General features: G+C 31.4%; 3 protein-coding genes across 11 annotated transcripts; 2 read left to right on the top strand and 1 right to left on the bottom strand.

The window, feature by feature from the left end:
• Window positions 1-1,507: 1,507 nt before the first annotated feature.
• On the top strand, window positions 1,508-8,287 carry LOC103487399 (protein OS-9 homolog). 2 transcript variants are annotated; one of them, XM_008445702.3, is made up of 8 exons: window positions 1,508-1,784; window positions 2,055-2,131; window positions 5,163-5,366; window positions 6,206-6,277; window positions 6,429-6,544; window positions 7,055-7,121; window positions 7,212-7,321; window positions 7,840-8,287. In XM_008445702.3, the coding sequence occupies exons 1-8, from the start codon at window positions 1,700-1,702 to the stop codon at window positions 7,988-7,990; spliced, it is 882 nt and encodes a 293-aa protein (XP_008443924.1). In that variant the 5' UTR covers window positions 1,508-1,699; the 3' UTR covers window positions 7,991-8,287. The 2 variants fall into 2 exon arrangements, with proteins under 2 accessions (XP_008443924.1, XP_008443923.1); XM_008445701.3 differs by having other exon boundaries at window positions 1,527-1,784; window positions 2,052-2,131.
• A 4,672-nt stretch (window positions 8,288-12,959) lies between these two features.
• On the top strand, window positions 12,960-14,062 carry LOC103487398 (uncharacterized). The gene has a single exon (XM_008445700.3). The coding sequence runs from the start codon at window positions 13,121-13,123 to the stop codon at window positions 13,922-13,924; it is 804 nt and encodes a 267-aa protein (XP_008443922.1). The 5' UTR covers window positions 12,960-13,120; the 3' UTR covers window positions 13,925-14,062.
• A 6,441-nt stretch (window positions 14,063-20,503) lies between these two features.
• On the bottom strand, window positions 20,504-24,200 carry LOC103487397 (uncharacterized serine-rich protein C215.13-like). Of its 8 annotated transcripts, none has more exons than XR_007819071.1 (4): window positions 23,254-24,194; window positions 22,910-23,098; window positions 21,718-22,814; window positions 20,504-21,212 (listed from the first exon to the last, which is right to left on the bottom strand). XR_007819071.1 is itself a non-coding variant. In XM_051081582.1 (2 exons), the coding sequence occupies exon 1, from the start codon at window positions 24,074-24,076 to the stop codon at window positions 23,465-23,467; it is 612 nt and encodes a 203-aa protein (XP_050937539.1). In that variant the 5' UTR covers window positions 24,077-24,200; the 3' UTR covers window positions 23,171-23,355; window positions 23,454-23,464. The 8 variants fall into 8 exon arrangements, 2 of the variants coding, with proteins under 2 accessions (XP_050937539.1, XP_050937538.1); XR_007819075.1 differs by having other exon boundaries at window positions 20,504-22,814; window positions 23,254-23,367; window positions 23,454-24,194; XR_007819074.1 differs by having other exon boundaries at window positions 20,504-22,814; window positions 23,254-23,355; window positions 23,454-24,194.
• Between the last annotated feature and the right edge of the window lie 296 nt (window positions 24,201-24,496).

Raw genomic sequence — 24,496 nt, 5'->3', positions numbered from 1 at the left:
TGGTTACATTTAAATTTGATACACGATTTTTTTTTCAAAATTTAGTACATTTTTAGTTCTTTTGATACAAGATGGTTTAGATTTTTAATTTATTTTTTTTTACATTTGCTTCAATCTAAATGATTTTTTTCCAAGATTATTTATACACGATTTTTGATTTTTTTATACAATCGTTTACTTTTTTTTACACTATCATTTACATTTGACTACTTCAATGAATTTTTTTTTTCAAAATTCTTTATACACGATCTTTTAGATTTTGCTATTTTTTGTATATGGTTGTTTAGATTTGGTTATCCAAATTTGAAGTAAAAAAAGGAAAAGAAATCACATAGTAAATGATGTAAAAAAAGAATCAGAAAAGAAGAAAGACGATGTAAAGAAATCGCAGTAGAAAAAAAAAAGAAAAAAAAGAAGAAAGACGATGAAAGAAATTGAGGAAGACGATGAAAGGAATCGCGAGTAAGAGAAAAAAAGATGGAAGGTTAAACCTGAAATATTTAAAAAATGACTAATTTTATGGATTTGGTTAAATTGTAAATAGTTTGATATTTTATTATGTTTACGAAAGTTTCCCTTGTTATATTAATAAATCAATGAAATATATTACATTGAAATAAATAATAGTAACAAAACAAAGGTATATATCACATAATATTAAAAGTCGAATATGAAAAATGAGAAGACACCCTAAGATGTGAAATAGAAAATAAAATGATGTTTTTTCTCTATCCAAATTGAAAAATCGAAAAAATACCTCTTCAAATCGAAGAAAATGAAAAAAAAAAATTACAATATTATATGAATAATCTCTCCAATTTAATCTAAAAAGTTTTATTAAATACATTTTCTCCCTCCATTGTCAAGTACATTAATAAATAGGAAATGTATAAGTCTTTCCTGACGTGGAATTTGATTTTTTTTCCATCATCTTTCTTCTTTTTATTCAAATATAAAATATCTATATTTATTTATTTTCTTCAAAGTGTTATTTAATTGTTTAAGATCGTATACTAACGTCCAATAAATCTTGAAAAGTTTAGATTTGAGCAAAATCTATATGATAAAATTTAAACGATTGAAGTTTAGATTTGAGCGAAATCTATATGATCAAATTTAAACGATCATATACTCAAACTTATTGACGGGATATTGTTAGTATTTTCTACTATGGACATGTGGGTTTTTTCCGTTTTGAAATTGTTATATATATTTTGATGCGTATTTTTTGAAAAGACCTGTGAACATAAATCAAATATAAATAAAAAAAATGGTAAAATTGTTTAAAAAAACTTTAAAAGATTTCTTTTTTTTAAAAAAAAAAACCAAATAAAAAAATGTAGATGTGAAAATTTAAGTTTAGGAACTTGGTTGATCTAGTTGGGGAACCGGGGGAAGGGGAAGCAAAGCCCAATGGCAAAGCCCATTAAGAACCATACCCAACCCATCTTTTTGAGATAGTCAATCCAATTCCCCCTTCCCACAACTTGTCAAGTTCTTATTGGTCAAGCATATGTGTAAGTTCATCACTCAATATCGACTACACCAGGCCGTAAAACCCAAAGACCCAATTTCTTCTTCCTCTCGACGTCGCCGTCGCCGTCGCCGTCGCCGCTCTTCCTCCCCTAGCTGAAATTCCTGACCCAAAAACTTTGCTTCCCTCGTTTTCACCATTGTACATGCGTTTTAGGACGCAGAGATGACGCAATTGCTGTGGTTGATCCTTTTAGCTGGTTATCTTTGCCACTTTGCGTTAGCTGATCAGATCTTCCCAGCTCAATTAGGTAAAAATTCTTTCCCTCATTTTCTTTTTCTTTAACTTTTTCTTGAAAACTTACGAACTAGATGTCTTGTACAATCTTTGATAATACATGTCTCGCATATTGGAATTAGCGAACTCCAGAGGGTGGTATTTCTTAGGTTGTTTAACACAAAATGAAACTTCAAAATGTACAGAGGCGTAGCATCTTTACATTTATTGCTTTTGTTTATAACGATGGTTACTTGTTAGTATGGAATTTTATTTTCTCTAATTTCCGATTGTTGATTAGCAGGTGGAACATTTAGTCGCAACTCTCGTGGGCCAAAATACAATATTGAATTCCATCAACAAGACTCTCCTTACAATCCTGTAAGCTTTTTGGTATACTTAGTTGTTGATTCTTGATATTAGTAGGATCCTGTTCGCTTATATAATGTTATTAGATGGGAATCTTTTGGGTCTTAGGCATCTCTACCTCGCTCTTGTTAACTCAAAATGAGTTTGCTTCAGATATCCTCGATTAAGTAAACCTAGCATATAATGTACGCCTTTACAAAATCAAAACTGATAGAAATCTCCAGTTATCATATTTTGTTGTTTCTTTGTTTGAATTTATCATCTTATGGTTTCTCTGTTCGCCTAGTTTTTATTTTATACAATATATATTCCCATTCTGTGAAATATATTCTTCAGTTGTCTTCTTTCTCCGAGACAGAGGATTTAAGAAAGGGGTTTGAAGATTTCTTTTAGATGAGAAACATTTCATTGAGTAAATGAATTAAGGGAAAACCCCAAATTACCATTACAAAGAGTCCCATAGAGTTCTTAGCTGTAGATAGAGCCAAATCTATGAAATTATCAACCGCTGAAAAAGAAACTCTGGAAAGACGTTTATTATGCTCGTCCCATAGAGTTCAAAAGAAAGCTTGAATATTGGCCAACCAAATTATCTTCTTTGTATCATGAAAAGTATGCCCCAACAATAAAGATGAATTATTATCAGAACAAGCTAATGACCTGTCAAAAGCTTCCAACACAATATGCCAAAATCGAGAAGCATAAGAACAATGGAAAAAAAAGATGAGCAGGGAATTCATAATGGCTTTGACACATGAGACATAGGATGGAGAGAGACATATAAGGAATGGCCTTGGAGATGGATAGTTGATTATTTTGTTTGGCATGTTTAAATACAATGAATAAATAAGGAAAACGTTTCTGAGTTACAATGACCCAAGGCACCAAATTTTGAAGCAAATTAAAATTCCAGTTTCATCCTTTTGTTACTAAGCAATAGGCATATTTGGTATGCAAATGATTTCTTGAACTCCGAGACTGTCTTAGATGGCCTCTACATGAGACTGGTCGTTAAGATGCAGTATGGAAGACTGCAGAGGAATTAGGAAGGTGGCCTCTGTGTGCTCTGTATCACTTAGATGCTTGATAATTAAGTCACTATATGTGCTAAATTCTGCTGCAAATGTAACTGCAAATTAAAACACCTTCTCCTTTCATGAAGTTTTATTGGTAATTTTCTCCATCAACTTGAATAGTTGAGATATTGATTGAGCCTGTATTATGTCCCCAGATGTGGGGGAAAGGCACATTTCCATTTACAATCCCGTCTGCCTTACAAGTTACAGTACTCTTTTCCTTATCGCAAAGTTGATAGAACACTATCTTTGGTATGATCTTCCTTGTTTATTTCAACAGAAATTTACAAAACGAATTGATGAAATATCAATTCGGTACTACAACTCAGTTGATCTCCTCTCGAGATGCAACACTAATCCTTCACATGAACAACTAACTTTTATACTAGCCAACTAACCGACTTCCCTCCCTCACATTTTACACGTGCTTTTTATTCTTTCTTTTATAAACAAACTTAATGGGAGGTCTAACACTACTTCCTCCCATGAAGCTTCGTGTCTAGGAAGTCCTTTCCAACAAATCAATACTTCCCAGCCACCAGCTTTATTCTTCTGATACTCAAGAATGTCTTCCAGTTGTTCTTGCCATTCCGTATTTTCATTGATGTACTGTATCGTCGAATGCACCCCTGCGTGATCACCCACAAGTTTCTTTGACTGGGAGACATGGAAAACTGGATGTAAAGCAGTATTTGCTGGTAAATCCAGCTTATACGCTACTGTACCAATTCTTTCCAAGATTTTATAAGGCCCAAAATATTTTGGAGAAAGTTTTTCATTCCTTTTTCTCCTTAATGTGAGTTGTCTGTAGGGTCGAATCTTTAGGAAAACCAAGTCACCAACTTGATATTCTACATTCCTCCTTTTATGGTCAGCATATTGTTTCATCTGCTGCTGGGCCAAAATAAGATGTTCCCGCAATGCCACCAAAATTATATCTCTTTCTCTCAATTGCTCATCCAGCGTAGAATTAGAAGTGTCACCTTCCCCGTACGACAATAACGAAGGAGGTTTACGACCATACACTACTTGAAACAGAGATACTCCCAATGCCCTCTGGAAAGTGGTATTGTACCAAAATTCCGCCCACGGCAGCCATGATACCTATTCCTTCGGCTTCTCACTACAGAAACACCGCAGGTAGGTTTCCAATCCCCCGTTTACTACTTCAGTTTGGCCATCGGACTGCGGATGATAAGCAGTACTCTTATTTAGCTTCGTGCCAGCCAATCTGAACATTTGCTTCCAAAAGTGGCCGAGAAAAATCTTGTCTCTATTAGAAACAATGGATGAATTAAATCCATGTAGCCGAACAATCTCCTTTACAAATAAATCTGCTACTGTCTTGGCTGTGTAAGGATGTTTTAATGGCAGAAAGTGACCATACTTGCTCAAACGGTCAACCACTACTAATACTACTTCAAAACCTCTAGCTTTTGGTAATCCTTCAACAAAGTCCATGGAAATATCACTCCAGACTTGTTGCGGAACTTCCGAAGGTACCAGTAGGCCAGCCGGTGATAATGCCAAAGTCTTATTTCGTTGGCATGTCAAACATTCATCGCAATGCCTCTTCACATCAGACTTTCATACCTTCCCAATACAATTCACTTGTCAACGTTTTATACGTTCTTAGGAATCCAGAATGACCCCCAACTACTGAATCATGGAAGGTATTTAACACTGCTGGAATCAAGGATGAAGTTTTTGTTAGAACCAATCGGTTCTTATAGTGCAGCATCCCATTCTTCACTGAGAACTTATTATCTCTCTGCCCATTGTCATTTTTCCACTCATTTACTACTTTTTGAAGCTTCTCATCTTTTTCTACCTCCTCTTTAATAATTTTTAGATCAACCAAGATTGGTGCAGAAACCCCAGACAAAATCTTCTTTCCCTAAAATGTATGATATCTGTCTTTGGAATTTAAGAATATGTAGGTCTGAACTTGCTATGTTTTTTTGCAGGATGAAGACCAGGAATCTGTGTTTATGCCCAATAAAAATGGAAAGAATTACTTGTGTTACTTGCCTAAGGTGGAGAAGTCCAAGAGCGGAAAACCATCTATTCAACTGAACATGAGTAGCATGATTGTGGAATCTGAGAAGCGAGTCAAATTGAAGACTCCAGACGAGCTGCTTGAGGCATTGAAAGAGCAATGCTTTGTCAGGGTTAGGATCTATTGCTTTTTTTTTGAAAAGGAGACAAGCTTCTATATTACTAATAATAAACTCAAAGTACAAGAGAGATATACAATGAGAATAATAGAGAAGCCTAGATATTGGGGGGGGGGGGATCAGTAGGTTTAGAACCCTAGAAATGGGGTTAGGATCTATTGCTGAATATAGTTTTGCATGCATCTGATGACTATTATATATGCATTTTAGAATTATATCTTAACCAAAAAGTAAGATGGAAGCACTGTTTTTGAATGTGTGGCTTCAGAAATCAGCACCCCAACTAACAATTTGATTTTTAATTTTTGGTTTTTGAAAATTATGCTTCTAAAAATGACTTCCACCTATAAGTTCCTTTTGTTTGTTATCTACTTTTGAGTCTTTGAAAAATGTTTTAAAATTGAAGTCCAGTTTGGAAAACTAAAAAAAATAGTTTTGTTTTTAGAATCCGACTAAGAATTCAAATTCTTCCTTAAGAAATAATTGTGAGCAAACAAGCTTAATGTTCACAAACCAAATGACAAATGGTTATCAAATGAGAATTAAAGAAAAATCAATTTTATTTTCAAACAAGATCCAAAGACATTTTCTTAGTTTTTTAATTTTTGTTTTTTTAAATAATATATTGTAAGTAGATAATGTGTTCAAAAATTGCAAATGTGTGCATGCCTGGCCTCACGTGAGACTAGGTGCCTTTATTGCCCTCAACACTAAAACTATTAGATACTAAGGTCGTTTGTGGTAAAATAAATGCATTTTTAGGTAAAACATTTGATGATTGTGCCCTGAACAATTGACATTGTTGACCTTGGATCATTAACTTCTTTTTGCAGCAAGAGGGTTGGTGGACATATGAATTTTGTTACCAGAAAACACTAAGACAATTTCATTTGGAGGATGAAAAGGTAGTCTCTTATCCTTAATGCCTATATGTAATTTTCTAATTAGCTTATGAATATGGGAGGAAACTATCATGGTTTATTGCTTAATAAAAAACGCAAAATCATGTTTGTCAAGTAGTATAGATCTTGAAGTTCTCGTCATTTTATCTTACAGGTAGTTCAGGAGTTTATATTGGGCGTCTATGATGCAGAGGCAACTGCTAAACTCAATGAGAATCTCTCTGATATATCTACTTTGAAGGATCCTCGCTCAAAAGATGCATCCCAAAGGTGTGCTTTTGTTTTCATTTAGTTACAAGTAAAGAAATTATGAACAGGCTTTAGGTAATAGTAAAAGGCGATCTTCATTCAGTACAGCTTGTAGTTTCTCTAGTTCTATCACTTCTCGAAACTAGTAAGTTGGAGGCATCATGAAAAAGTAGGAACAACTTCATTCGGCGTTCTACTTTTAATTTGGCTTCGTATTTCTTCCATAGTCGATTCTTACATATGTCAAATATTACACATACAAAAATGACTGGAAGTTTGTATGCGATTTAGAAAGGTTTGATTGATCATATGAGTTGAATCCAAAGACACCATAACTGCTGAACAACTTATAAAACAGATCTTGTTCAAGTAAGGTCATAATGAAATGTGTTGAAGATTGCAAGAGTAAGATTGGTGCTTCATTGAGTTATGTCATACACAAAATTTGTGCCAAAGATACAAGATCTATCATTTGTTACATAGACAACTAATTTCAATTTCTCAAAATAATGACCGATCTGACTCACTCAGGTATCATGCCCATCACTACACAAATGGAACCATGTGCGACCTCACAAACCAACCACGAGAAACTGAGGTACAAAGTAATTAACAATTTACTATATTACCTTCTTTTCTTTTTTAACTTTTTCCCCATTACTGATCTTGATTCTTAATTACATTGCAGGTTAGATTTGTTTGCTCAGAACCGCCCAGAGCCATGATCAATTCTATCACAGAACTATCAACGTGTAAGTATGCACTTACGGTGCGATGCCCGACACTTTGCAAGCATATGTAAGTCTCTCCCTCTCCCTCTTGCTCTTTTCTCTTTTCCCTACACAAATCCATCCATTTTGCTCATTGTTACCTAAATATAACTACAAAATTATCAGAGTAAATCAAAGTTTGTTACATTTTTATTATAAATACTGTTAAAAACAGTTCTTGTAACTACTTGGAACTACTCTAGCAACTGCTGTACTCTTGACTATTTATATTGCCCTCATTCATCATTAATAAATCAAGAAAGGGTTTATTTACTCTCTGCTTTAATAAAAATCAAGCGTTACTGCAATAAGTTTGTGATGGGGAGCCGAGAGAAACAAGAACCCTGCTCTTGGAACCAAACTACTCTAAAGAACAGTCCGATTGAGTAGCCCTTAATTGTGTATGCACCAACCAATGGGAGTTAGGAAACTAGTTTAGGAACTTAAAAGAATTGAAAGTTGTCCCTACACAAAAAAGTTCACATCAAGATGTTAATTTTGTTTCCGTTTCTATTTTTCAAAATGCATTTTGTTTCGACTGTGCAGGTTATTTGAAGAAGAGAGACCAGTGTGGTACATCATTAACTGCAATGAGCTTCCGGATGATTACAAGGAAACAGAGCGGAGTGAAGAATCAACAGATGAGATTGTCATGGTTACTGACATCAAATATCCAAAAAATGAATCTGAAGATTAATGTGAATATTTTATTTATATCATAGAAGTTTTATCAACCAAACTAACCTTACAAACAAAGCTTTTTCCTCTGTAGATTTTTTTTTTCTTTTTCATTCAAATTATATAATTGCTGTGAAGATCAATCCATCGATTTTCAAGCCCCACGAGTCCACGACGAAAAATTCCCGCGTGAATTGTTGTATCAGTTGGTCATATTTGAGGTCAACCTGAAAGCTACTGATATGGCAGTTTTATGGGATTTATTGATTTTGTCAAACGATTCGACTTCTGTAGGGAAAAAGTTTGAATTGGTAAACTCATAGCTTGCTTTTATTGAGACATTTACATCACTGCTACAATTATAAACAATTAGAAGACCATTATTTTGAGTCAAATAACATCGTATTGATCTCATAAAGGTCTACATGGTTTGATACGTCCCTAGGCTGGGATGACCACCTCCTTCCCGCTCTCCTTTTCATTTTGAAATCGGAGGAATTCTCTAGAGGATTTGTGGGGCTCAAGTTTATGGAAAAAAATTTCCATTTTAATCTTTTGTTAATAAATAATGAAAATATCCATATTTATAAAAAATAAACAATAAACTTTGAGACTTAAATATAATATCTATATGAGGTTTTTAGGATACCGACTTAAATTCGCTGAGTGAATTGATATATTGCTCCGTCCTAATAGTTATATTTATAACTACCTATAATATACAATTAAATATTGTAAATATTATTTAAATTTTTTTCTACAATATTTACTATTTTCACTGCTATAATTTACCCTCTAAATAATATTATTACACTCATTTGATTATAATAACAAGCGTTTTGATACTTACCAAACTACTATAAATATAACATATATATATATATATATATATATATATATATATATATATATATATATATATATATATATATATATATATATATATATATATATATATATATATATATATATATATATATATAAGAGAGGCTAGTTAATGGAGCAGAGAAAATATTCTTCGAATTTTTTTCCTGTTGTGAAGAAAATAGAAATCTATCATTTTTCAATGAAGGTCATGAAAATGGATTTTGAATAGTTGAATTGTATATGGTGTATCCACTCAAAATGTATATGCTGCATTAGTGGTGTTTTCATTCCACAATCTCCTCAACAGCTTTTCTCCAAAGCATGTGCTATGAAAATTTGCAACCTCTACTTGTAAAGCAAAATTTAATTTAATTTAATGTTACCCAAACTTTTGTAGCAATATCGAAGCGGTTTTGTTCATAGTCTTTCAATGTCAAAATCATAGACTGAGGCTATAATTCAACCACCATCTTCCTAACAGCAATTTTTTTTTTCTGGGTCTATTCATATTAACGATATTGTTTTATATATATGTGTGTATATATTAGGATTTCTTTAATTCAAGCAGCTATTAGTTAGTTGGTTTGATCTATAGGTAGCTTCTATCTTATGTGTTTAGATCACAAAAAACTTGTTATTTTCTTTTTCAGTGTATTCCTTCACCCCTACACTACCTCTACTAGGTTTATGGTTTGATGCATTTGTGCAACTTTCCTTCTAATTTCATATTAGATTTAGATGACAGTTCTAACAGGATGTCCGTGATTGGATTTGGTAGGTTGAAACAAATTTTAGATTCAATCCAATTGTTCAAGCTATAAATTTCAACCTAGTTAAACAACCATTATTAAATAATGAATTCAACTCAACTATGAAGCATTTAAGTTGGGTTGAGTTGAATTGAATTTAGTTGCCTGAGTGGAAATCATTTTTTTTTAAAAAAAGTAAAGTCTAATAAAAATTCTTTAATTATTTTTCCAATATCAAATTAAGATTAGAAAATCAGTTCAATTTAAAAAGTCATAAAATTAAGTAAAATAAAAATAAAAAATATTTTTTTAAAAAATATTAGGTTAGGTCCCGTTATATTAAGTGAAATCATGGACAAACGCCTATTCCATAACGTTTCATTTATTTGAATTCATTCTAACCAACTTTTTCGGGTTTCAATCGAAGTGGGATATGCTCGAAGTTAATTGGACATGTGTGCTCTCTTTTTATTAAAAAAAATTAAAATCTTCATAGCCCTTTGGTCCTCTCTTTCCATTAGAAAAAAATAATAAATTCTTCATATCCCTCTTGGTCCTCAAGGAAGAAAGAAAAAAAAGCAAAGAAAAGAAAGAGAAAGAAAAGTGCAAAATGGAAAAAGAGATGATATGTTAAATATTAAGACAATAAATTAGTATGCTTTCAAGAAAAATAGGTTTAAACAATTTCCCATTACTTTTCCATCAAATGACTAACCAAGTCAACAAAATATCTATATTATTCCAACTACACATTTTTATAATAAGATTTTATAGACTTTTCCACTACTAAAAATATTCAAAGTTAATAATATTGGGAAAAAAAATCCAAGAGACAATTTATTTCAATAAACATAAACCCTAAAAAAGTGAAAGAGACTCAAATATTGACTTTGATGAAAAAGGGTTTTGATAATGTTTATTATTCTAAATATTCTGATAACTTTTTATGGTAGTAGGTTTTACACATATCTTTATTATTACAAGGCTCTATATAAGGTTGGTTTGTTAGGTTGTTTTTGTCTTTATAATATATATATATATATATATATATATATATATATATATTTAATTTGTGTAGGTGTATAACAATTAAGAATTAAATTATTTAAAAGTTGTAGGCATTATATTTTTAGAGCCACAAAGACCCTCCCAACATTTGCAGCATTTAAGCCCTTAATATCAGCAATTGTGGTAGTAGGTTTATTCAATTTATTAATATATGTACTTATTCTATATTAATTAAATCTCTAACATTATTTAACTTTTCCCTAACAACCCAAAAATTATTTTCCTTGATTGGCTCTGCATATAATAGGAAATATATATACACAAATAACAAAAGTGAGAAGAAAAAATAAATGGCATACTTTTCTTTTTATGGTAACCAAAACAACTTACTCTACTTATCAAATATATTATTCTTTATAGTCATTTGGGTTTACTTTGGTCATTTATTACCTAAAAAGTGATTGGTAACTATGACTTTGAGTTTAATGGTTAAGACATCTCAATATTCATTTTAGCTAATGCTTCATCTTTAAAAGATATATGATTTGGTCATTTAAAGTTAGTGTGAACAAATGTCCTATGAGTTGTTGTTGTTGTTTTTGTTATAATTCTTTTAAATAGTAATATGTTTATAAATTATATATTTAAAAGTTTTCTCAAATAATTTATTATTATTATTTTAAACAAATAAACCACATGTAAAATTAGAAAAACGATAATTTAAAAATTATGTCATCCCTCATCTGATTACTTTTTTAAAAAATTATTTTCTAGTTTTTAGTATTAATTAATTATTATATATATATTTTTTTTTTTTGAAAATGACTATGAGGTGTTCTTATTCTTAAAAATTCAACGATTAAAAATCAAAAGAATCAATCAAATTACTCATTCTTATAAATTCACATGATCTAACATGCATATTCTTCTAAACTTAAAAACTAATTAAAATTAATTAGGTTTTTTTTTTTTTTTTTTTTTTTGCATATATCAACAAAAAACAATCCAAAATCTGAAATGGATACCCAATATAATATATATGTAAAAGGCTTTTTGTATAAAGAAAAAGAGAGAAAAAAGACAATAAAGGCAATAAATTGTAGTTGAAAACTTTGATTTTGAGTAATAAATAAGTAGAGATGATGAATTAAGAGAGTGACATATATTGGTAGGAAAAAGTGGGTTTTGAATTGGTATTGGAGTGTTAGAAAGGGTTGGATCATTACTATAATGTGTGTGTGTGAGTGTAAATAAAAAGTTGAACTATGGATAGCATTGAATTGAATTCATGAATTGAATATGGCATCCCCCAAATAATAACATTTCTGACTTCATCCCTATACTGTAACCAAAACATATTAAACACATCCAACCCATTCCTTTCTTGTGAATCAATCCACATGCAACCCCTACCCTACCAAAAAAATAACACCAAGTACTAACCACTTATATTGACTTTCCTTCTAATGCCCCAAAACTCATACTCATCTCTCTCTCTTCTCATTGGACAGTACCCTCCCGACCCATGTTCTCTAAACTCACTATTTAAACACATTTACAAGAAAGTAACTCGATTCGACTTTAATACATATCTTTCAACACATTTTAATGTATCTTTTCATTAGAAACTATAAATTTAGTGGCAAGGTTAAAGATAATAACAATACAAATGGTTTGTCACTATTATTGACTTTTGTCATCTTTTATTAACCATTAATTATGGATAAACAAACTAATTAGTGGTTAATTGTAAATTTGAAAGATAAGTCACTTTAGAAGTGGGTCTTTTTAATTGTTTGAAGTACTCTTTTCCATGACATCTTTTTTCAAAGTACACAAAAAAGAAACAAAAAAATTTAAAAAAAAAAAAAAAAAAAGGTTGAAAAGTAATTGTGTTTTGTAGTTGGGTTCAAAAAAATAATTAATGGGAGGGGCATAATGGTCATTCCAATGTTGAATAAACTTCCAAAATTAATATAAAATAATTGATCCATAGGGAAAGCAACATATATGTATGTATACACCCACATCACCTTTCTCTCTTTCCCTCACTCTCATCTAATTAAATTATTTTTGTGGTCCAATAAATGTTACCACCATTTTCATACCCTTTGATCTAATAATACATTAATTAAATACTCTATTATGTTGCTAAAGGATTTCAATCTCCAACTAAATATGCATAATAATGCTCAAACCAATACTACCTTTTTTTTCTTCAAAAACAATTAACCTTTAGACCTACTTTCTAGATTAATGCTTACAATTTTACTCTTCAAATTTTATTGATTTTTTACTATTTCTTATAATTAAAAAAAAAAAAGAAAAAAAAAGTAAATTAAAACCAAATCCATAACATTGGGAAAAAGAAATATTTTTGTTTACTTAATTTTTCTCCAACATGAATTAATTTCCCACTCTTCTTCTTATCTCTCTCTCTCTCAATATATATAAATCACAATCCCCAAACTGTAAAAGCCATTGTTAAAGCTTTCATCAAACAAACCTCCTCTCCCTCTCCTCCAATGGACTGGTTCTCTTGGCTCTCAAGAACCGGCCTCGATCCACTTCACACTTACGAATACGGTCTCCTCTTTGCCCGTAATGCCCTCAAACCCGAAGACATTCCTCGTTTCAACCACCATTTCCTTCAAAAGATCGGTATCTCCATCGCCAAACACCGCCTCGAGATTCTCAAACTCGCCAAATCCCACACCACCCACCAACCCAATCTCAACAATCCCCTCATCTCTGCTTTCTTCAAGACCAAAATCTGCCTCAGAAACTGCCTCCGCCGCCTAATTTCCCCCTCCCCCGCCCCGGACAAGCCCATCATTTCCCCCGAGCCACCGCCCTCGTCCCTGGACGAGCCTAAGGTTAAGGTTAAGGAGGTCCTCAAACCCCCCAGACGACGGAGTAAACACGTTTCGCTGTCCGGACCGTTGGATAGAACGCACGAGAAGTTCGTGATGAGCAGCAAGAGCTTGAAGTTATCTGGGCCGTTGGATAGAAAAGAGAGACCCCCGCCGTCGCCGTCACCATCGCCGCTGCCGCCTATGTTTCCGAGAAGCCCAAGAACGTCTGGGCCTTTAGATGGGAGAATATCGGATTGGGGTTTGAGTAACAAAAGCCCAAAGGTGAATGGGCCGCCACAAGGGAGAATGATGAGGCTGATTCCACCAAGTCGAAGCCCAAGAGTATCTGGGCCGTTGGATGGAAGAGATGGAAGCCCAAGAATTTGTTGTCGGTGCAATAGGGAAAGAATGGAAAGTGAGGATGATTACCATTCCTTGTGGGTTTCATTGTTTTATGACATGAAGCCAACTTGAATTAATTAATGTTTTCCTTTTCCCCTTTCTTCTTTTTATATGTGATGTGTGCATTTGATTTGAATGCCAATGCAATGCTACTAAATGAAAGTTAGTCTATTGAAATTTTGTACAACATACATAAGCTTGTTTTTTCTTTTTTCTTTTTTTAATTTAATGATTTTGAATTAAGATATACAAATTTCTGATCTAAATAACTTAGTTTTTATGTGAATTTTTGTTGCGATTAAAGCTAATATCTAAAGAGGTGATGGCATTAATATTCCGACTAATTTTCAATTTCAGTCTCGAATTCCAAGGTTCAATGCCTTTTGAATGACGTGGAATATAGAGTGGGCTTTAAAATCGGATCACTGACTTTACAGGCCCACTAGAAAAGCCTATTAAAGCCCACATTTAGGACCCAAAATCCTTACGCAGTTGCTCCTATTGGTAATACAAATGAAACAAAAGAAATGTGAAATTTTTATTTTTATTTTTTTGGACTCTATAGACATATAGCCTAAATAAATCAATTTGTTTAATTACACTATTGTCTTTTTAACTTTTCTATTTTCTTCATGAATAACTTGACCAACTATTGCTTTACACCAAAATCTAACTCAATTTACCTTTTTGGTTTCTCTTAACATTCTCTCTTAATAATTGGTCACATCAAATTTTCAAAAAAATTTAATTCATAAAATTAGACTTGTGATGATATTGTATTTTTGTTGATTTAATGTAATGTTGGTTCATTTTCTAGTATTTGATCATTTGATTTTCTCTCAGTTTAATGTCTACGTTTGATTTGAAAAAACAGAGCATGTAATGTTCTTGAAGTTGTAGTTTAGCTTTTGGGAGAATTCTCTCAGATCTTCTAAAGTCCAAAAATTTATGTCCTCCCAATAAATGAAAAATCCTCAATTTGTAGACTTCTCTTGTGGGCTTAATGAACTTTAGCTTTGTTGGTCCATGGATAAGATCTTTGTTGGTCCATTGATAAGATTCGTAGACTCAATCACATAAATTTACGTCATGTTTAGCATTTTAGCCAAATTAAGTTTATTTATAGATTCAATCGAACTTTAACTCAAATAAAATTACTTAATTGATTCAAAATAATTAATTTGATTCAACTATCATGATCAAAATTTGTGACTTCATTGTAATTGACCAATTTATGTCCAATTTCAATTTGGGACACCTGTCAATTTTTAATAAATCTCAAATTCAATTATTTATATGAGGCGGCAATTTGTGATTTCTTTAAATAAATTTATTCATCAACAACAATAATAATAAAAGCTCGTAAGAAGAGTTTTTTTTTAAGGTCATCAACGTTCTAAAATAATTTTATTTAAAAAGAACACGTAAGAAAAATTTTTTAGAGAAAAAGATATGAATATTAACAAAAAGAAAAACTACATATTCATATTTAATACATATAACATTATGTAATTTGTTTTTTTCTTAAAAAATAAAATAAAAAAGTAAATTATGGTATATTTGATAAGTGTATGAATATGAGACTATTTATACAATATATCCTCTTATATACCAAACGACATATGTAATATATACTTTTTATTTTATTTATAAACACACAAAAATAAACTATAGTATATGTAATGTGTGAGATCTCAAAGTAGACCGATTAATTTTTAGCTAGAAATATATATAGAGAGAGAAAAGCCTTTCTAAAACGAAAGAAGACTTAATTGAAAATATTATACATTAAATGAATTATAAATAAAAAATACAAAGTCAAATTTCAAAAATTATATCAATAAGAAAAAGTTGAATATTTCAAAAGTTAATTTAGGAGAGAGAATGTATATAATGATATTTGAAAATTAAAATCCTTATATAACTAATAAATAAAAATGATATATCTTTTTATATAAAATTTTTTATGAAACTAAAATATGAAATAGAATAGACTATCAAAAGGTTAGGAATGTCCTAAAATGGTGGGCAAAATCTAATCATAAAATATTATTGAACTTTAAGAGATTTATGAAATGTATTAGTTAAATCCATAAATGTTTCAAGAAAAATTTTGGTCTTTCTGACATGTACGTAAAAAAGACCAACTTATTATTATTATTATTATTATTATTATTATTATTATTATTATTATTATTATTATTATTATTATTATTATTATTATTATTATTATTATTATTATTATTATTATTATTATTATTTTATTTTCTTTCTAAGAAAAGTTAAAAGATGTTGTAGTTTTTAATTTTGATAATTTATATAGTTCATGAATTTTAGATAATAGGTTTATATAATTTCAAATTTGTAACTATTTAACTTTTAATTTTTGTTTTATAATTGTTTGACGCAATGTTCAAATTCTACAAGTGGGCCTAAGCCCATAGGGTGCCAAAGGGAAGACATATTAAAGGACTTACCTTTTTGTGCTTAGCTAAATTTAGTAATTTAAACTCCATACAACATCTATGCTACTATCTTTAACCTAAGTTAGCTCAAAGTATCGTCTCTAAGAATAAGAAACAAAACCGAGATCAAATAACCTACAAGAGTCTAGTAGCATCACCCAATAAGAATAAGATTTGAATGTCCATACTTTTTTAAAAATCTCATAGAAACGAAGTATCGATTGTTATAACGAATCGACCTAATTTTTGTAATATATAAATAAATTTGATATCTTGGATTAATTTATCCATCCCATATGGGTAAAAAAAAAAAAAAAAAAAAGACTAAATCTTAATAATATTTTCACAATAAAACAACAAATGTCAAAACAAAGATTGAATCATTAGTCATTAAAGTCCAAATATATCTAAAATGTTATATATTTGAAAGTTGAGAAAGTCGTAACCAATTAAAATTGAATGACTACAATTTTGGTTTTTGGTCGAAATAAAATAAGATTTTGAAGTGATAGAATACACTCCAAAAGCCAAATATGTAAAGTTGGTGGGATGGCAAATGCCTTATTTCTTACTTTTTAGAATACAAATTGATGACAATAAATTAAATAAAGAGAGACATCGTTTCCCTAAAATAAAAATTTAAATTAAAGTCCTACCAGTAATTAAATACACTTTATTTAAACTAATTAAACTCCAAATCCTTTCTCACCACATAATTAATGAATCAAAAGAAGGAATTTGCCAAACCCAATATTAGCCCCTTGTTTTTAACTCAAAACATATAAAATATAAGAAAGAAAAGGATATCAATGCATCGACATCGCCACATGACATTTGCTTGAAGAAATTAAACCTAAGTATTGGCCAAAAATGCAACCAGCTGGAACACATCATGATGATGATGATGGAACAGATTTTCTTGGCATCCAAACAGATTTTAGTGAGCCACCATAATATATTCTTTTGTTTTAAAAAAGAAAGTTATAGTTTGTGAGGACAGTGGATTGAATGTTGGACACACGATTGAGATTCGATGGGGGTTTTTTGATGGGAAAAGTTTGGTAACTAAAAGAGGAAACTTAGAAGGAAAATATACAAGATGAAGGGTCAATGTTAAACGAGTAATGTAATGTGTGGGGGAATGAGGTCCATACATATATATATCATCATGCCCTTCAAGATAAGACTATACATGGATGGAGATGCATGTTCTCGAGGTACGTACTCGTCTTCGTGAACTTGGGTGTTTGTAAAATACAACGTCATAAAGCCACACACTAAATATGTTTTACTAACATAAATATCAAGCTTATAAACTAAACACAAATATAATATGTATCATCTACAATTAAAGGTAAAATGATAAAAAAAAAAAAAAAAAAACCAAAAAACCCTTCACTAATATAAAGTTAAGGAATTACAATGTAGTAATTATATGTTGAATGACTTTTATGGTGAAACGCATAAAATTTAACTTCTAGTGAACAAAACCTTAGACTCCTAAATGTGATAGTCATTTTCATGTTACTTCTGGCACCATATCTCTTAAAAGAATCTCGTGAAATAAAACTTCTAAATTTGTGAACATGAATGAAGATTATCCCCTAGACTCATGTGAATATTATCTATGAGTTTACAACATTGCTTCTGACAATATATCTAACAAAGCTCGACTCTCCACACTTATATTCAAACATGGCACTACACAAAGTTGTATAATCAAAAGCAACAACCTTGATCCAGATAGAACAAGCAAAAGTAAGTACTATAGTTTCTTTAATTTAAGACAATAATTAAGGAAGAAAAGAAAAACAAGGCAATAAGACTAACTTTATAAAAAAAAAATTAAGAAGAATTATAGACAAAATTTGCAAATGTTAATTAGAGCATTATGGTATAACATATTAGATAGGTAAGTATCTTACCTATAAAAGAAACGTAACCATGAATGTTATAATATAAAATTTAAGCAAACTCAATTATTAAAGACAAAATTAAGATTTTCCTAGATGCGTCTAAGAATTGACATAAAAAGAACAAAATTCAAAATGATTTGTAAGCTATAAAAGAGAGAAAATTCATAGAAAGAAGTAAGCACTTTTTGAGTCAAAATGCAAACAAAGCCTTGAGATTTTGGAGAGTTTGTAGGGTTTAGAGTTAATAAATTGAGAACTAACAAAACTAAAAACATTTTGTAGTTTTTTAGTTAACTAATAAATTGCCCAAATGCTAACAAGAGGTTATTTTTTTTGTAGTGTTGGCTCGTTAAGAAGGTCTGTTTAGACCATAAATTAGAAGAATTAGGATTAAGAAGAAATGATTTGAGGAACTATGCTGAATTTGTGAAAACAATAAAAAGTAATAAGGGTGTCCTAAATTAAAAAGATTTAAGATAATAAAAAAGCTTCGAAAGAAAGTTATCTTTGTGGTTAGAATATGAAATAAAACTATCTTGTTATTGTGTGCCTCATGTTGAATTCTTTTTCTTTTTTTAACAGATCTAAATGTTGCCTAACTTTCATGGTGACACACATAGAATTTCAATGCTAGTGAACAAAATCTTAGACTTCATCTAAGTATGATAGTCATTTTCATGGTACATATATCGTTACTTATCACTTTGCCTCTTAGGAAGATCTCTCCTAAGTGAGAATAAAGCTTCTAAATTTGTAAACATGAAAGAAGATTATCTCCAAAACTCATGTGAATCTATGTGTTTACAACATTGCTTCTAACAGTACATCTAACTAAGCTCGACTCTACACACTTTCTTTCAAACACGACACTACATAAAGTTTATAATCAAAAGACACAACCCCGATCGAGTTAGAATAAGCAAAGGTAAATACTACAGTTTCTTTAAGACAATAAGGAAAGAAAAAAACAAGGCAATAAAACTAACTTATATAAAAAAAAGTTAAGAAGAATTCTAAACAAATTTACAAACGTCAATTAGTGTATTATGCTAGTATTATGCTAGAACATGTTAGTCAATATTTTACCTATAAAAGAAACGTAACCATCAATGCTATAATATAAAATTCAAGCGAACTTAATTATTAAAGACAAAATTAAGATTTCAATAGATACATCAAACATTGTTTCAGAATTCAGATGATTTGTAAGCGATTTAAGAAAAAAAATTCATAGAAAAAAGTAAGCAACTTTAGGTCAAAATGCAAAGCCTCGAAATGTTGAAGAGTTTAGAGTTGATAAATTGAAAACTAATTTTTTCTTTGCCCATATGCTAAGGCTTGTTTAGACCATAAATTAAAAAACTTTTTAGACGGAAGAAGTGATTTATAATAGTCCTAGTATTATAATAGTCTTACTACTATCATAATTCTAATATTATGAAGGTCTATATTTAGAACATATACTACGTCGTGATAATTTGCATTTTATTAATAGTCTGCTTTTGAAATAGATGTTATGATAGTCCGTGTTATAATAATCAACACGTTTAGAGTACAGACTATTAGAGTACAGACTATTATAATCTGTATTAATATAAACTGTATTTGAAGGTAGACTAAAAAAATGTATATTGTAAATCAAATGCACAATTTTATAACTTTGATTATGACATTGGCTCAATATGTTTTTCATGCATATATACACTACAACGTTCCCAATAATAATTTAAGCTTCCTTCTTGGACTTAGTCATGCAATATTTTTCTTTAAAGCATTTTTCTTAAACTTCTTAATTAAGATTTTCATTTCATAAGTTAAAATTTCTATTTCTAAATCCTTACTTTCACAATTTTTTTTTATGTATATATATAATACATCAAATAAATTAGTTATTAGTTTTGCTTTGATTTTCCTTTTACATTAATCTTTTTTTCTATGCATATATATTTTCCATGAACTATAAAATTTTACTTCAAATTAATTTTTAATCTTTTTAATTCCAACATTTATTTCATAAATTGAAATTAAATTGTTTAGTTTTCACTAGCACACAAGTGTAATGAAGATCGCATAATTACAAACTGATATTATATTACACCAAGACAAATAAAAAAGAACATAAAGAAAAGAGTTAATTAAATATATGAGTAAACAATGAAAAAAATAATTACAACGCATATACAGAAAGTGAAAACATCTAATGATAAACTATAAACATAGAAAAAAAGAGAAGAAAAAAATGAAAGAAGGAACGCATGAGAATAAAAGAATGAAATAAAAAAAAAGTATTATAAATAAATAAATTAAAGTAGAAAGAAGAAAAAAGCAGGAAAATAGAAAAAAGTAAAAAAATAGAGAAAAAAAAAAGAACGTAAAATAGTGAAAAAAGAATGTAAAATAATCCTAGATGACCCCAAAATATGAGCAGACTAACACAACCCACTAAACTCTCCTGGTTTGAGAAACTATGCCGTGCTGGAATTTGTTAAAACCACAGATTGACCAGAATATTAACACCATGGATGTCGAGTGAATATCTTTGCACAAGCTTGTGGTTAAAGTTAGCACCAGCTAGTGCTCTTCAACCTCTTGAACTATGATCCAAAATGTATAGTTGACTCGACACCACATCAAATGCACACTCTCGAGCAATCCCCAACGGATGGTATACAAACAAGATCCACTACCATCAACCATAAAAGTCTCTTCTTTTAAATAAGTTAAAACACTTCAAACTTCAAACTCAAACCAAAACCACTAACCCCAAATCCTCAAAAACTGTACTCATCTAAATACATTGAAAGTGAGGTTTCAACCTCCACGTAATTAACTCCATCCACCCCCCTTCAAGCCCTTGCCAATGGCATTCCAAACAAATGTAACCAAATGATCTGGTAAATTGTTATTTGGTATAGTGAGAAAATTAAAAAGCTCATAAGTCGGTGGATTCGGTGGGTCCTTTGCTCCTCCTCTTCCCACCTAATATAATACAAAACAAAATGACATAACTTGAAAAATATATCAACCATATCTTTTGCGATTGATTCCCTAAATTATTTAAAATCATATAATAGACATGTCACTCACCACCATATCATACCATCTGTCTTACAACAATAATTAAGTACACACATTTTCTCTTCCCCCCATCTTACTAATTCCTAAAATTTCAACAATAAAATAATAAATTCTTAATTAAGCCCAAAGACTAAGTCGTAAAAGGTGACAAATGAAACATTTGTTCCAAAAATACCTTTTTTTTTTTTTTTGAAGAAATTAAAAAATAAAGGACGGTAGTGTAGGTGTGGAAGGATTCATGGATGACCAACATTTGCCTAACTATTACATTTAAATTGATTTAATTGTTTCTTTTAAGTAGTTTGAAAGGATAAAAGAAGAAATACAATGTTGAAAATGGATAAAGATGATGATAATGATAACGATAATGATGATGGGGTTGGGAGAAGAGAAAACGGCCACATACCTTTCATTTTCACTCTTATTGTCACCTTATCGTATTCCGCCTTTGCCTACTTCCTTTTTCAACCATTTTAGAGTCCCATCCTTCTCTTCTTCCTTTCATCTCCAAGTTGAGTATCAATTTTCCCTACGCAACAAATTTTGAGTTCAATTACCCACAAGCCCCAATTACACCCCCATTTCATGATGATACCTCAGTCGCTCTTTCCGTCCACCGATCGAACTCACAAGTCGGTGCCATCGAAAAAATCTATTTTTCACAATTTCTCTAACATATTAATCCTACCGTTGTGAAATCTAGAGAATTCTAAACTCTATACCAACATGATGCTTTTTAGTTGTAAGCCATAAACTGACACTTCCTAGCTACCTTCAACCCCTTTGGCCCAAACACCCCCACACCCCTCAAATCTCACTCCAATGGACCAGGAAGTCAAAGTCAAAAGTTGAAGAGACCCCACAGGGCTGTTGAACTAATAATGAACAAACAACTCAGCTCCAACTTTGGTATTGGCTTCTTTAAGAGATGGAACCAAACCCATATCAAACAGAAACCATGACATCAACTTGAATTCGACTAAGCCTTGTTGTAACACCAAGTCAAATATTTAGCCCAAATTTCAAGTTATAGTCTTTATGTTCATCTTCTTAATAATTTCCTCTCCTCCAAAAAGTTATATCCTCTCCTAATTACGTAGACAGCTCTTCCCTTCTCAAAGGGACATTCTTCAACTGAAAAGCCGCATTCATAATCGATTTCTCAATATCCCAAATTTTTTTTTTTTATGATTATCTGATAGAGATTTGATTTTGATTGATTCTTCATGGCAAATAGACGTCGGTTCCTTCCACCGATTTAGAACTTGACAGGTCAACAATCATCGATCTTCATATTCTTCAATTTCATTTCTATTCAACTCCTAAATTATTTTACTTAATTTTAACTCTATGATTTGATCCCAATTAGTTTGAATTTTTAATTGTTCAGTCTATGTCAAGAGTTCCATCAAGTGTGTCCTTGTTCATAACTTCATCCAAATTTCCCCCAACGTCAATCAAGCCTACGTTCAGATCACAAAATTCAACCTGCAATTGCATAGTCTGTATACAGAACAAACAGAAATTACGAATAACTGATCGAAGAACTTAAAAGAAACAAAGGAAATACGAAGAAGAAATAAGGAAATATACTTTACCTTTGACTAAACGTATAACGGCTTTAATTTGAATCTGACGATCAGCAGAAGGAAGGAGATGATGAACGCCGAACCAAATAATGTCAAACACGTATGTTCTGGTAACAATACGAATCGAGTGGAACGAACAAACGTAACAACAATGAAGACGCAAATAAATTTGAATCATGCCTTTTGGAATTAGAAGACCTGTACAGTTAGAAACTATGACTAATTAGAGTTTGATTAATGTTTGATTTAGAAATTGGTGAAAATTTAGGGTTCAGAAGCTCCACGAAGTGTTATCAAAATCGCGGAAACTGTATTTATCTTCCATATATGTAATATATATTTGGTGTATATACACAAATTATAGGTTGTCTAGTTCAACTCCGGGAACGAGGTGTAGTGTAGAGGCCATCAGATCCGATTCTCGATTCTCAAGCTTCGCCTCCGACTCTGTATCCCTGCCATCGAACCTGTGGTTGAATCCGCCGTCTTCGTCGTTGAAAACTCAGAGAAGAGGTAAAAAGATTAATAAACCAGAGGTTATTGGCCAACGTACCAAAATCTCCATCACAGATCATCAGCTTTCGACATAATTGAAAGACGACTCGGTCTTGGACAGAAATCCACTCGGCGTCTTTGACTATGAGACGAAGGTCTGATGAGAGACGCCAAGGCACGCCTCAATATATCCCCTTCAACTCCTCCAATTCTAACCAGAGAGTTCGTCATCGCCGATCTCCGTGCGTTGAGCCGATTAGATGAGTAAGGAGTAGAAGGGTGGGACTGAACGCCCTTGTGAAGACTACACCGGAACGAACCAGGATGTGTGGTTGGTGAACACATGCACGTCCTCTTCTGGTGGCTCTGCTTCTTCACTACTTGATGATTCCCAGTGGCACGAGACAAAACAGAGATAGGGCGATTGGGAGAAATAGACCGGTCCAGCGAAAATCTCACCGATGACGCGGACGGAGAAGAGGATCCTTGCAGATTAACGCGAGAAGGAGACACAGATCTACGGAAAAACGAAGTATGGTCTGTAGTGGAAAAGCTTGATGTGGAAGAGGCAAAAGCCGATGAGGAAGAAGAGGAATAAGAAGAACAGGAGCCGTAGAATCTCCCAGAAGGTGAGAGAGACCTCAGAACCGGCCCGCTTGATTTTCTAGAAGAAACCGCCATTGAAGGTAGAGTCGGAAGAAAAATAGAGAAGAAGAAGAAGAAGAAGAAGAAGAAGAAGAAGAAGAAGAAGAAGAGAGAAGAAGAGGGATTTTCTTCAAGCCCGTGTTTGGGTCTTCAAATTGGCAAACCTAGCTTTACTCGAGCCATGTATTTATGGGAAGGCGTAGGCCCAATTTCTCGCGATATTTTGTCGATTTGCAAATATGCCCCTATACTTGTAGAGATTTTTCATTTTTAAATCAAAGTAATTTATATGGGGAGGAGACTGGAAGATTCTATAGTCGCTGTAATTAGCAAATTCTTAATTAATAATTTAAATTTAATATTTGTTTGGATTGAAACTGAAAGCCTTTGTTTGAAGACACGATTTATACACGAAATATAAATTAATTTTATAAATTGGATGAATTTCCTCTTTAA

This window comes from Cucumis melo, chromosome 2 (genome assembly GCF_025177605.1).
Source record: "Cucumis melo cultivar AY chromosome 2, USDA_Cmelo_AY_1.0, whole genome shotgun sequence".
Taxonomy (NCBI): Eukaryota; Viridiplantae; Streptophyta; class Magnoliopsida; order Cucurbitales; family Cucurbitaceae; genus Cucumis; species Cucumis melo.
The sequence above is the reverse complement of the archived record's forward strand: the minus strand, read 5'-3'. Positions and strand labels throughout refer to the sequence as shown.